The 14,853-nt window shown below is 46.7% G+C and overlaps 1 protein-coding gene across 1 annotated transcript in view; it reads left to right on the forward strand.

Moving 5' to 3' along the window:
• Positions 1 to 14,853, forward strand: part of LOC126536932 (P protein-like) — a 359,119-nt gene that overhangs the window by 291,239 nt on the left and 53,027 nt on the right. Inside the window, exon 9 of the mRNA XM_055073617.2 lies at positions 1,708 to 2,167. Within this exon, the coding sequence (XP_054929592.1) occupies positions 1,708 to 2,167 (460 nt within the window). The remainder of the gene's footprint in view (positions 1 to 1,707; positions 2,168 to 14,853) is intronic.

Raw genomic sequence — 14,853 nt, forward strand, 5'->3', positions numbered from 1 at the left:
TCGTGCAAACACTGCTATATAGTTGCATGTTCACTGCGCATCTCATTCAAGTAAAGGGAAGGAAGGAAGGAAGGAAAAAGGGGAGAAGGAAAGGCAGGGAGCTTAACCAGTTTAGCTTAGCCGGTTTGCTACCCTACACATGGGAGAGGGATGGGGGCGATGAAAGATGGGGAAGGGGAAGAGAGAGAGAGCACATAGCACAGCACACACACATCGTCCGTTAGAGTCCATCAATCTGGCATGGTACGTGATATCACTGTCACAGCCGCTTGTCCAATCCCGTCTCTTTCAAAAACCGAAGTAGTCCCTTCGTCGCCTTCACCTGCGATGTCTTCTGTCGGCGGCATGTGAAAATCGTGTCGAGGGACAATGGTCAATGGTGGACAATGAATATTTCCCTTTACTTGTGGCATCCGTTCTAGCGCACCTTGACACAAGTAAAAGGAAATATTGCACTATAAAAGTGCGCTGCATTAAAGTGTGCCACACTGGAGCAGAGTCGGCTTAGCGGATTTGATTGCTCTTTCCTCACGCTTGATGCGATGTGGCAGGCACGTCGCATCGAAGAAACGAACGTATTGACTGTACGAGGGTGACTGGCGTCGTTGTCGAGCATCACTTGTCTCCGTCTTGGGCTTGGTGTTTCTGACGCCTAAACGGCCGTCACCGCTGAATTTTCGTAGACAAATGGTAATAAGTTACATATCTTCTCGTACATGTATAGGGCGCCTTTTTCGTTTATTAATGCCAGCGTACCTTGTTAACATTGCCTATGGCAGATCTCACAATTCCACTTCACGGACTGGCTTATTCAAAGAGGCGGGCATTGCTTGCATGGTAAATCGAAATGAATAATTACATATTTGACAGTATTGCACAGTATAATTCTTTTTCAAGTAATCGCTTTATAAGGTACATATTGCGCAATCCTTTAATGGTTCTACTGGATAATGATGAGCTGACGGTTTGGACGCCTCAACGCGCAATGCGGGCCGCGCCCTTTAACCTTGGTGTACATATTGCAATTTGCGAATTGTTAGTTACAGCCAAGCAAAGCGGACAGGCAACGGAGTCCAGGAAAGCTTAGCGGAAAATAACTGTTCTCTTTTTTTAAATAGACAAGCAATAAGGGAGCAAGCTGTCCTTTCTTCCCCCTTCTGTTCCCTTTCCCTTATTATTTTTGCAAATGCGGTCACAAGTGGTCGCATTTGCGTGTACGCAGTTGCGGACGCCATGGGTTGCCTATAGTTTGAAAGGGCCCCATTCTTCTTCCTCCTAACCATTGGCTATAGTATAAGAAAGGCGCCGTGGCTGACGGTGCTGAGCCGGTCCTTGTTTGTGCACCGGTTCGAATCTCATTGGTCATCAATCTACATCTCAATTAAAGAAACCACAGTTAATTTCCCCAGTGCGCTCTTTAGCTTCATTTCCCGTCCGCTTTGTGTGTTTGTAACTAACAGAAATTGAGTCCCTCGGTTCCCCTACACTTCTCGTTCAATCCTACGAATTGGGAGTTTCAATAGAGTTTAACACTGGGCGAGTTGGTTCATCTCCATAGTGAAAGCAGCGCAAAAAAATAGAGGCGACACAAGACGGAGAAGTACGCAGGACAGGCGCCCGGTCCCGTGCGCTTCTGCCTTGCGTTGGCGTTGTTTTCATTGCGCTGCTTTCACTGTGCCAGTCTCAGGGGCCCCGGTATGCGCGCAGGCTGGATCGCCGTCCTGGGCGCGCTGCTGCTCCTGGTCCTGGCCGACCTGGACGACCTGGAGCCCGTGATGGCGCGCGTCGAGTGGACCACGCTGGTGTTCTTCGCCGCGCTGTTCGTGGTGATGGAGGCGCTGGGCGAGCTCCAGCTCATCTACTTCATCGGCCAGCGCACGCAGGAGTGGATCGGCGCGCTGCGGCCGCAGTCGCAGCGCCCCGTGGCCATCCTCATCGTGACGTGGGTGTCGGCGCTCGCCTCGTCGCTCATGGACAACATCCCGTTCACCACCGCCATGGTCAAGGTGGTGACGGGCCTCTCCGAGGGTCCCGCGCTCGTGTACGCACTCGCGTGGGGCGCCTGCCTGGGCGGCAACGGCACGCTCATCGGCGCCTCGGCCAACGTGGTCTGCGCCGGGGTCGCCGAGCAGCACGGTCACCGGTTCACCTTTTTCGACTTCTTCAGGTCGGTGTGTATGCCGGGCAGGATGCGGTCGGTTGTCGAGAGGGAGCTTTGCCGGACGCCGTGTCGACATAAGAATCGGAATAAAGTGTTTAGCCCATGCTGATCCAAATTTTAGCGTTGAAGTGAGAAGTGCATATTTCGGCCATATGAATGATAAAAAAGCAGGCAAAAAATTAAAAAGGAAATTCTCAGGGTGGTTTTTTTTGGCCACATGTCAAAGACAGTTCTCTTAAAGCGCCAGAAAATCGAGGCGTTGAAAGCAGCAAAGGGTTTTTCAAACTTCGTATTTCACACTAATTACGTTGGGAAGCATATGGCCACAAAATATTTGTTGGCCATTTTTGTTCCCCCCCCCCCCCCCCCCGCCTCCGTCCCCAAGGCCGGTGATATGCAGAATGTACCGTAGTACTCCAAACATACCGCACAGAGGCTTAACGTCAGCGTGATGCGACGTATGATAATTTACGAAATGTCAGGGACAATCGCGTTTATCTGCAACATCAAATCGACAATTTGTGTAATTATGGCTCTCAAAGCTCATATTTGTCATATTAGCTTACCTTTTTTTTTTTTCATGTCGGATATTTGTTCTGGTCAGCTGGAATTATTGGACCAGACAGAGTTAAAAGAGCGATCTCACACTGGATAACAAGCTGGCCAACGCGCGAACAACGTGCTGTCTGAGGCTCTCTCAAACAAAAGCTCGAACGATTCTTTGTATGCAACACAACGTTCGACAACACGCCGACGACACGTTCTTCGTGAAATCTGTTCGCCAAATCGTAATAAATCTTGTTTATTAGACGTATGTGCATCTTGCATATAATATGGTATAGAAAGGATGAAGGAGGCACTTGTCTCTTGTATTTTCATGCCAAGTCGCTGTCACTGCACTACACTCAAGTTTATGTATACCGACTAGCAGGGCGCAACCAAGGGTGGGCACACCGAGCACGTGCCATCACGACCCCCTCCTCCCCTTTCCCGAAAGATTTGTGTATCGGAATGCTACCTGCCCTGTTGAGGTTAATGATATCGGACGGTAATTTGTAATACACTTTTTATCCAGATTTATGAATGATCTTTATTCTGGCAGTTCTCCGGTCGTGCGGCATGACGCCATCTCTCAATGACCTCGTGAAAAGTACATGGAGAAACTTAGAGCACCATTCCGCGTACTGTTTCAAGAAAGCGTTTGGTACTCCGTCAGGTCCTGGCGACATTTTAACATTCAAGTTAAAACTTGAAACTGTGGACATCTTAACCAGCGCTAACCTAAAGAAGAAGAAAAAAAAAAGAAACCTGGCAGAACTTCGTTCCTACTGCTAGGAGCCGAGAAAGAAAATACATTTACATCGAACTATTTTCGTCAAAAGTCATAATGGAAGCTCGACAAATACAACTTAACAAGCGCCGCCCCCTGCCCGTGCCTTAAACCTATTCAAAGAAACTTCAGGTTCGTATGCATGTGACCAAACTCTAGTTGACAAAATAATTGTTATTCAAGGGGTTTACAGGATCACTGCTCGCATTTTCTTATTCGCCGCCCGATGTCCAGGTAGCCTCAGCCGCACGCTCCTCGGCGCATCCGCAAAGGCTGTTTGGGAGCAGGTGCTTTAGAGTGACGTCAAACGTTCTCTCCTCAACTTTCTGTCGCACGCAGCAGGTGTTGTGTCTAGTTCAGCGGCGCGATGGGGGACGCAGGAGTGTTTCCTCGTTCACTCTATGCGCCCGGCGCTAAACAAACGTTGCAACCGCGCGGGCTATAATGCACAAGTGAGGCAAACACAAAGCGAACGGGTTAAAGCGTTAAATCGCATGCATTGTGTGGCCGAACGTTTCGTATTATCATGCATTCGCATAATTCGCATAATTTTTTCATGGGACTGTCATTACTTAGCAAGTGACATTTTATCATCGTGTCACGGCTCCTATTGATATTGACGCTGTTACCCTTTACAATACTCTTCCACGAGTTACCCTTCCACAGTACCAAAGACACCGCGAGAAGACGCTTGTTAAGCCAGAAAAAAAAACAACACTAAAGACACAAAAGACGCGTGGTGACGCCACCGTGAAGTAATCGCACCAGCGCACTGTGACGTCATGGATTTCGACAGCGTCTGCTCCTGAGGTAATCCTTTAGCGGTGAAGACCGACTGCATCGTGTTCTAAAAGAGCCAAAGGCTGAATATGGCAAGTTTCGCAAACTTTTACTGAGCAAACGCGATGCAAAGACGAAAGTAATACATAATATACCTTGAAATCCATGACGCCACATTGTTTGAAATTCTTAATTTCTCAACTGGTAAACTGACGCTCTCTGCACTTCGCTACGCGAAGTTAAGAAACAGTGGTAGTGTTTCCTGTCTCCTGATGTCACGGAAAGGCACGCATTGGTTGAATGGAAAGGTCGCCCGACTCTGTGGATTGAACGACACTTGCAGACAAGTTATCCTTTCCTGCGGTCAGTGCAGAGCCGATCACAGCTCTCGTGCAAAGAGAAGTGGGAAGGTAGGCCTAGCTATTTAGGACCGGCTATCCCAAGTCCCAAACATTAATCAGCAAAAGAAGAGACGAAAACAATAACGAAATAATAAAATACTAAAGCAAGCACTGCGCAAGCGATAAATTTTAGCTAGCGCATTAACACAACGAACTGTTAGCTGGCCACTCACTTTTGCGTGATTGGCCCACGCAAAACTCCTTCTGAAAGCTCTCGTACTCCCGTTGGATTGCGTCCACTTCGCTTTATATAATGTGTATGTGTGCGGGGGGGGGGGAAGGGGGGAGTCGAGATATTTTTAAAGTTCAGTTGTGTTATGAACGGGTCAAGCCGTTCCTCCCTAAAAAACTTAAAGGGAGCGATCAGCACTGCCTTTGCTTGTTATTGAAGTGCATATATAGCGCACATTCACAGCCTCTCCCGCGCCGTCGTAACCGTATAATCACGCTTTGTTCTTACCTGTTTTGTATGCCTGCGAAACTTCGCAAGCAGAAGAATAACAGTGCGCCGTTCTTCTGCCGGCTGACTGTGAATGACTCACTATTTTCCTTTTCTCTCCTTATCTGTTCTTCCCTTTTCCCCCTCCCCAAGTGTGGGGTACGCAACCGGGCGCGTCCTTGGTTAACCTCCCCGCCTTTCCCTCTTCGTTTCTCTCTCTCTATCTCTGCCGGTGTTATCGAAGAAACATGAATGCGCGGTACCGTACCGTATAACATATGCGAACACCGCGTTGTCGCGCCTGCACGCAACACGAAGAACGCGCGCTCTTCTCGCTGGAGGATTGCGCGGCAGCGAGGAGGTGCGTTCGTGGGGCTGTGCGCATGTGTGCTCGTGAGCACAAGAATTTCCCGCGACATTTTACGCGCGCTTTTCTTCTCCGCAGCGAAGCGTGCCGCTCGCTGGCGGAGCGGCATTGTGCATAACCCCGCCAGCGCGCGGCAGAGCCGGCATTCCTGGAGGAGCTCTCATTAATTAAACGCTATTGACGCATTCCACGCGTTGATGCGGCAGCCTTTCCCTCCTCGCTTTTAGCGTTCCCCGCATGGCCAACGTTAGTTATTATTCGCGCATCGTTTCTCTCAAATTTTCCCCGAAGACTGCGCGCGAAAAAAAAAAAAAAAAGAACGAAGCAAGAAGAAAGAAAAATGTCGTAGGACGGGGGCCTCGTCGTCTTTCATGAAGGAAGAGCAAATGGAATTTGGGTAGGAGGAAGGGTAGGGGATATCCGTTTTCATTTCGTTTTTGGTGAAGCAAAGACATATATATGCAAGGGCTGGTGGACCAGCTTTTGTCCACCAGCCGAAACGTCAGTGAAATGTACTGTGCTAATTCAACGTACGTCGTACCATTTTTCTTCATTTTACTACCGGGGCCAGCGTGATTTCGTCAGCTACAATTACATATATATATATATATATATAGTAGCAGTGAATGAAACAACTGCACTTGTTGCAGCAAGCCGTGTAATGCCTGCTGTATATCTCGTTATTTAAATCGTGAACTTTTGCTGCGAGAGTGCATGGGGACAGACACTGAAGAACAGCTGAATCTGACGACACTACCAAAGCGGACAACACAAAGCGCCTTATGTCGTGAAAAGGGTTCGAAGTTCGCCCTGATCCGATGTAGTTTTTTTACTACATGAAGCTTAGAAGATGATGGCATATTTAGGTGGCCCCGTCTACTCCTTTACGCATACATCGAATGAAGGCCGCAAGAAGAGAAAATTCACGTAAAAAGCACACTCAAACTGGAATTAATCTCGTATAAATAAGTCAAACACCCCTTGCTGCTAAACACAACTCACACAAATGAGTAAAACACGCTCAGCCAAGTCAAGTCACAGTCACAGAAAATGTCAAGTCACATAAAACACTATTGACCGCTCGCAAAAAGTGCTGCGTAAGAAACACAGAAAAACAATGTCCAGTCGCATAAATAAACTAAAGTCACGTCGGGTCATAGAATAAGGTTACAGGTAGACACATGAAGACAAGCCCAGGATGAAGCAAAACCAGGCCAAATAAAACACATACAGTTAGCTCACATTGGATGACGTTATTACGGGAAATAGACTGGCCAACAAAGCGAAAGGAACTAACACGAGAACTTTACAAGAACCCTTTATGATTTCCTCGGTCGAACACCGTGCGTGCATAGTATTGAATTTCGCGCGTATGCGAGCGTATGAAATCGTGCAAGCGTTATGCAAGTAAATATGGTGTGTATACATATCTATGTATTGTCGCGTTGTAGTGACGCTGAAAAGCACAGTAGCGAAAACTGAATCACAACAAAGCTAACTCATTATTCGGCGGTCCTGTGCCCAGAAAGACCAGTAACAGTCAAGCACAACGATAGCGGCGAGTACAGTCGCTGATCGTCGAAAATTTGATCTGCGGATCAGACATGCACGTCGGCTTGTAACAACGTCCAATAAACATACCACGGTAATCGCTGGTGTTGACGTCATTTCGAGAATGTGCCACGCCAGCATTCGCGTCGCGCGCAGAATTTGATTACTCAACAGTCGGAGGCAACATAGCCAACAGACACGAACCATCGATAACATTCGAGAGACCTCCGATGCAGAAAGGCGCGTCTTGCGCTGAGCGATAGCCTTTAACACTTGTTGGCGGGTAAAACGCGGTCACCACATAAAGATAAACAAGCCTGCGTGCCAATATATATCTCTCCTACCCCTGCAGATGATGTAATGGCGACCGGCTCTGCTCTCTACTCGGCCACGGCGGCCGCATTTCGATGGGGGCGAAATGCGAAAACACCCGTGTACTTAGATTTAGGTGCACGTTAAAGAACCCCAGGTGGTCCAAATTTCCGGAGCCCTCCACTACGGCGTGCCTCATAATCAGAAAGTGGTTTTGGCACGTAAAACCCGATAATTTAATTTTTTTTTTTTCTGCTCTCTACTGAATTACGCAATCAAACGAAAGGCACTTAACTATTCCCAGTGCAAGAAATATGCGCCTTCAAGCGTGTGATTCCTTTATCAAAGCGAAACTTTATGCGTCTTTTTTATCTGGGTTTGTGATCCTAATTCGCGATCGCTTAGGTCACGTGGTTCACGCGGTGGGAGTATCCGTGCCTTGAAAGGTAAGCAAGTAATCGATATCCTGCAGAGCACGGTCCATGGAGAAGATGAACAGTTTTGTAGCATGTAACTAACTGCGTCGCGAAAGCTTCGCCTCACATAGCTTCCAACCAGTGTTCAATCAGACCCCATGATGTAGATAATTAGGTCTCCAATTATTTCCCTTACCTTCTCACTCCCGCCACTCCCCAAGCCAATTCACCCCGGCCCTTTAAGGGCAAAAATGTGAATAAAGACGTGTAAACAACAACGACAACCAGTGTGTTGGATAGTGTTGGATATCCTTCTACGATGGCGCGTACCCACTGCGGGGGATTGCCAAGATGTGTATGAAATTAGGAAGATGCTGTTAATGCAAAAAAATTGTAAAAGTGTTTGGTGGAACTGGATAAAAATAATCTTTGAATAATTCTTTTTTAATTTAACAATACTGTAGGCCTTTGCACAGGCCCGAACAGGAAGTGGATTGTAAAAATACACATGAGCATGGGAAAAACAGGAATCGCCTTGAAACAACTATGAATTTCTCCACGGCTGAGCAAACATCCCTGTGGTAGCTTCCAAAGAGGATGCTTCTGGAGAAAGAATATTTAGAATGGAAAAATTTAAACCAAGTTGCCTGAACATTGGTTCTAATGTTCTTCCTTAAAGAAGAAAAGCGGCGGCAGAATGAGAAAGAAAGTGATCTATGGTCTAATCTTCTGCACAGATTTGGCACAGAAGGGTGGTGCCAGACCAGCCCTGTGACGATAAAAGTTTAATACTGGTATTCTACAGCGCAATTGGACAAAAAATACATAAGTTTTTCTGGTGTGAAAGGAACTTTTGTGCCAATAGCATAGGAGGCGTCGATATTCTGAAATATTTACTATCGTTGGGTTCATAAAGCCTTGAGCAGCAATTCAGTTTCAGTTTATTATTCTTTAAATACAATGAATGGGTAAGAGGCAATATATAGATGACGCTCCCAAAGTCAAAGACTGCAACGGGACCCTCGGTTAATAATAACAATGGAGAGATGTATTAAAGATGAGCAAGCTAAGTAAAAGAAACGAACACAATCGCGAAAAATACAACATAGAAAAATTAAATAAATGAAAACAAATTGTCTGTACACAAGCCTATAGTGCATAAAAAAGCTGTCAATACATACAAATGGCAACTGTAGTGTAATGAATGATGTAAAGTTAGTTGTACATATAAAAAGCTTAAGGGCATGAATAAATGCTTGGAAGAATGAAGATTTAATGGTGTTGGGTAAACCATTCCACAGTTTTATAGCAGCGAATGGTGTAATTTTTCCATACTTAGAATGAACCATAGGCAGTAGAAAATTGGAGTTACGTGCAAACCTGGTGTTTGTCATGCCAGCGGCGTAGTAACGGGGGGAGGGGGGGGGGGGGATACCAGTTCGTGTGGGGTGGAAGTGCCAGGTGCCAGTTCGGGAGGGGGGCTACACATATGTCTCAAGACGCCGCTCTTTCCACTGGCTTGACTGGGCGTAAATGGTACAGAATGCTCCGGTAGCCAGCAGCCCGACCTCATGTACCCGATATGTGTAATGTCGCAGAATTGCCGGCTGCAGCTTTATCAATATTCTACGCAATAACTGAATGAATGTGCGGGCTAAAAGTTTAATTCGCTAAGTGGTCGCTAAACTGCTCGCCTTAGCGGAACGTTTCATGTGTGGTGCGCTCAGGCTCATGCGCCGCTAAACACACAGTCTAGCGATGTGACTCTTGGGTCCCTCTTCCGTTTAGTCTGTGCTGTCTTAAAGTAAGATGTATTAAAGAACTGTTTAATTAGTAATTATAGAGGAAACATTGCAATTCGGGAGTTGAGAACCCAAAGTCGTATTACCTCAACAAAAACTTATTCTCTAAACAAAAACGTCTTGGGTACGTGCTAGAGCCTGCAATACTTTGTCACAGCGGGTTGCCCAGTATGGCAGTGCCGAAAGAAATATGAAATAGCGCACCACTGACGTTGATCCCTCCATCCTCTCCATTGCGAGTGCAGACCAACTGCAGCGCAAGCTTTCGCCGGCACGGGCTTCATCGCGGCCTTCTTTTTTTTTTTTTTTTTTTTGCATGGTGACGTCAGGAACCGACGCGAAGTATGCTCTATTCCGTTCCCAAACTTCTGGCGATACCTCAGCTCGGATAATCATGTTTGCCAATAGCAGCAAATAAAGAAAGATATTATGGATCAGAATGAGGAGAACTCGTAACGTCATAGCATTCCGCCTGCGAAGCAGGGAAGCAGGTGGCGTTTTCTAATAGGGTGGAGATCAGCGTCACTGACGCGCTATTTAATTTTCGTTTGGGATCAGGGCTGCCAGAGCCAAAATACTGCTCGCCGTAGTACCTACAATGATTTCTGTTAAGTTGTTGGGCAACATATGACTGTCGGGCTTCAATTTTGCAAATGCAATATTGCCTCTAAAATCGCTAATTAAAAATTTATTAAAATATCTTTGTTAATTGGTGAGCCATTTTCCACGATGCCGCATATGTATTGGCTGCCAAGCATTACAGTCTTACAGCAGATATGCAAATGCGCTTATTGCAAGTGATCAGTGCAGCACCCTGTGTTATTTGGTGAAAAAAATGAAACAGCACGTGTACCTGCTACATTCGCGATCTCTGGGAGCGAAAGCGAAGTGAGGGTGGGGGGGGGGTACATGCGAGGTATCCAAGGCAGCTGTGCTGGTGCTTGAACGTCACCCCCCCCTCTCCCCAACATGTTCGACATCCTCGCCTTCCTGTCTGCATACGAAGGGGGAGGGGGGGGGGGGGGTGACAGAAGACATATGAGCCCCGGGTGCCAGACAACCTAGCTACTCCACTGTCAAACGCCCTTTCTTTCACAATGCTTATCGCCTCCTTCCTAGAGCAACGTCGTCTGTCAATTGTTTCAGCCACCTGCAATTCTTGAGCCCTAACTGAGCAGTCAGAATTCACCACAAAGGTAGCATCGCTCATCTTGGGCACTACAATAACTTTTATCGTGCTCTTCTCCACATGTGCAACAACGTTGACTTGACTTGCACCTTGTACTACTATGGTCGTATTGCCAGCAATTACGACATTGTAGCAGGCACAATGCCAGAGATTCGACTGTGCACACAAGGGGCCACACCCCTTAGTTCTGATGGACAGAAAGTTCCTACGAATGTTGCAATCACCGATTCTGTTGGGACCCTCTTATTGTCTGCCACTCGATGGCAACGATAAACCACAATTACTTCAGTCCCAGACACTCTCTCTAATGTTTCTGACGGAGGTAGATCAGCATCGACACCTTTGACTATTTCCTTAGTGCATGCGAAGTGAGCAGGGACGAAGGCACTCACCGACAGTGACGCGGATGTTGAACACTTAAGCAAATCCGCGACACAGGTCTGCCTGGTGATCTGCACACGATACCTCCGCGGCCGAACTGTCTCCCTTCTGTGATGATCTTGTATGCAGGGGTAGCAGCACGTAGAGATTTCTGGATAGCTTTGGGGTTGGTCAGCCGTATAGAGCCTCCATTGGAAGGAACCAGAGCCACCGGGATGCCACTCCCGCCACTGCGGGAGTAGCAGTGGCGGGAGTAGCATCCAAGGGGATAGAGACCGTCCAAAGGGAAACACCCCTGCCGGGGGAGTTTTTGGACATCAGCCTAGGATGAAGGAGGTGCAAGAATAAATAAGAAATCAACCAATGAGCCTAGAAAGGCCTAATACCATCCAAAACCTGACCAAGTAACAGGAGCCACAGACGGGTCCGGAGGAACGTTCGAACGGAGGGCATAACTTTTTCTTTCTTTATCTTAATTACTTGCCTGTCCTGAAACAAACGCCTATCGCTCCATGACATTCGCCTGTAATTGTAGCCACTTGTCTTTGATTTAAAGGACAAGTGCTGCATGATCGTCACGGCACAAGCCTGGCTTGACTTCAAAGTTCGCGACCTGCATGCTTTACCCTTTATACGGCACGCTCGGTTAGAGCCGCCGGAATGTATGCGCTGGGATGGAATGTCTCAGGAATGCCGCCAGTTTTGCCTTGCTGAATTTTTCGTTCCCTGATCCTTTCATCGCTAGTCTTCAGGTGCACATCTTACCCTTTTCTTCTTGCTTTTATTTATTCTTTATTTATGCTGAGCAAGCTACAACTTGTTTAGAGGTCTGTGTCGGCGACGATAGCTACGATAACCGCACAACTTTATTCTTTCTTTCTTTCTTTCTTTCTTTCCTTCTTTCTTTCTTTGGCACTGCTTGAAGGCATTACCATATTAGGATTGCGAATTGGGCAAATTGGTAACGATCTTTCTACAACGCCTTTGCTAGTGCTGTTGAATAATGGTTTTACATCCTGTGTGGTCTCCATCGTGGATATATGGCATGTGTAGAGCCCACGACGATAGTAATTAAAGCGGCAGCAGCAACGACTGCAATATCAACCACTGCAACAAGCAACGACGACAACGACAAGAAAAACAGTACAATCTTTCCTGGAGATCTATGCATCTCCGCAGAGGAGGCCACAATATGTTTTCATTATTGAATCGGCCTCATTTTTTAATCATCAGTGGCCTCGCTAACGTTGCCTTCAAGTTGATTTATTAAAAAAAAAACTATTGCGCCCATTAAATGTTCACCTACGCGATGTGGTCTTACTAAATTTCTGTTTTGCTAAAATTGAATTTGATGAGATTTTTTTTCCAAACAATGTTAAACATTTGCCCTATCAATACCTGAATAGTATTTTGGAAGAAAAGCTTACACACCTATAGATACAAAGACCGTAATAGCGAGTGATGCTTTCGTCTGCGAAGGGAAGCCAGCTGTAAGCATCGTAACACCCCGTTCAAATTTATCTTTTTTTCCATTCGACTACCTGACTTCTCGCCTATCTTTCAGGCTGAATTATTGGCAGTGGTTTTTAGCTTTACGCAAATTACCCCCATGTCTGTCGCAAGCTGTAATTTTTGCCGTCCGTCCGTCTGTCTGTAATCGTGCCCAATTTGTCAAATCCCCAAGAAGCAGTCAATTGTCTTCGCCGCCGTCCTTCTTACGTCGTCATCGTCATACAGCCATTGTCATGCTGTCGTTCCACCTTCGTCATTACTTCGACGTCATGCGTCGCATGCGCATGATCTAGAGCCGCAAGTTTGTGTACAGCGAGACGGCTCCTGGCGAAAGTGCGTCCAGCTTGGCCGTGCTTCATACTTGCAAATTGTCGTTAAACGAGAACAGTGTTCTTCGCTAACACCAATGAAGACTTGACTTAAACAGATTCTCGCAGCTTATGGGATCCGCATATGTATTTGCAGATGCATTCCCACGCTTTATTTATTTATTTATTTTGTACTTCCGAAAATATCATGATTCATCCTATGTACTGCTCTTTTGTTGCTTTTCAGTCTCCTCGCAAAGAAGAAGAAAAAATACACCGAACACACTGGACAACCCGCCAATCAGAACTCATTTCTGGTATTTCACCTCCGCTTGACTATTTCTGCCCCATGGCAATATGTTCAGTGCATGACTCGGGCTAAATGAAACTCGCTTTAACGAAACTGTCGGATAAACTAAACGTGGGCACCGGCTTCGGCTAGTCGCCCTTTATGACATAATAGCAGCACATTATACAATAAATACGCATAACACACAATTAATCAATAACCACACAATAATTACATTGGTGGTTGAACAGAACTGGTATCAAAATATAGCATCGCGGCGCGCTCGCTCAGCGTTATGACGTTCTGACCCTGAGCTCGATGTCGCGGGTGCGATCCCCGATATGAGTGGAATTCAAGAACGCTCGTGTGTACCGAGCTTACGGGTCGGTCGGTCGGTCGGTCGGTCGTTCGTTCGGTCGTTCGGTCGTTCGTTCGTTCGGTCGTTCGTTCGTTCGGTCGGTCGGTCGGTCGGTCGGTCGTTCGTTCGGTCGTTCGGTCGTTCGGTCGTTCGTTCGTTCGGTCGTTCGTTCGTTCGGTCGGTCGGTCGTTCGGTCGTTCGTTCGGTCGTTCGTTCGTTCGTTCGGTCGTTCGGTCGTTCGTTCGGTCGGTCGGTCGGTCGGTCGGTCGGTCGGTCGGTCGGTCGTTCGTTCGTTCGTTCGTTCGTTCGTTCGTTCGTTCGTTCGTTCGTTCGTTCAACCAATCAATCAATCGATCAACCAATCAACCAATCAATCAATCGATCAACCAATCAATCAATCGATCAATCGATCAATCAATCGATCAATCGATCAATCAATCGATCAATCGATCAATCGATCAACCAATCAACCAATCAATCAATCGATCAACCAATCAATCAATCGATCAATCGATCAATCAATCGATCAATCGATCAATCAATCGATCAATCGATCAATCGATCAATCGATCGATCGATCGATCAATCAATCAATCGATCAATCAATCGATCAATCAACCAATCAATCAACCAATCAATCGATCAATCAACCAATCAATCAACCAATCAATCAAGTTAACATGGGCACTGACTGTTGCAGCACTGCCTACAAAAGTATATAGCACTCCGACATCAGCGTGAAAAGATAACACCTAACAGGTAAAGATTGAGGCAGTTGATAGGCCCGCTGTAGAATAAAAAACGGTTACTCTGTGGCACCCTGTTTGCCAGCTTATTCGTGTGTGCCATTCCTTGCAGGCTAGGCCTGTCGGTCCCGACGTGGGAGCGGCCCGCGACGTGCTAATACGCGTTCTGCAGGACTGTAAAATAAAAGTTACTCAATCAATCAATCAATTCCTTGCGCGTAGCGATGGCAACCAGGGCAAGGCCTGAATTTTTCCGCAGTGCCGCTTCAAACAGGAAGACCGTATACGCGCATTTCCTGTTCAACCACTCGCGTATTCACTCGTGTAATACTTTCTGTATAGATGAGCCAGGAAAATTGACTCGCAGCGCTACTGCATCACTTCTTGCACACTTCTTTATCTTAATTAAACTGGATACTTCTGAGAAAAAAACTACTTTTTTTTTTATTTCCTGTCCTCGGCGTCGACGAAAACTCCGGCTAAAGAGAACGCTCCTGCCACTGTACCTCGA

Source organism: Dermacentor andersoni, chromosome 4 (genome assembly GCF_023375885.2).
Source record: "Dermacentor andersoni chromosome 4, qqDerAnde1_hic_scaffold, whole genome shotgun sequence".
In the NCBI taxonomy this organism is placed as follows: domain Eukaryota; kingdom Metazoa; phylum Arthropoda; class Arachnida; order Ixodida; family Ixodidae; genus Dermacentor; species Dermacentor andersoni.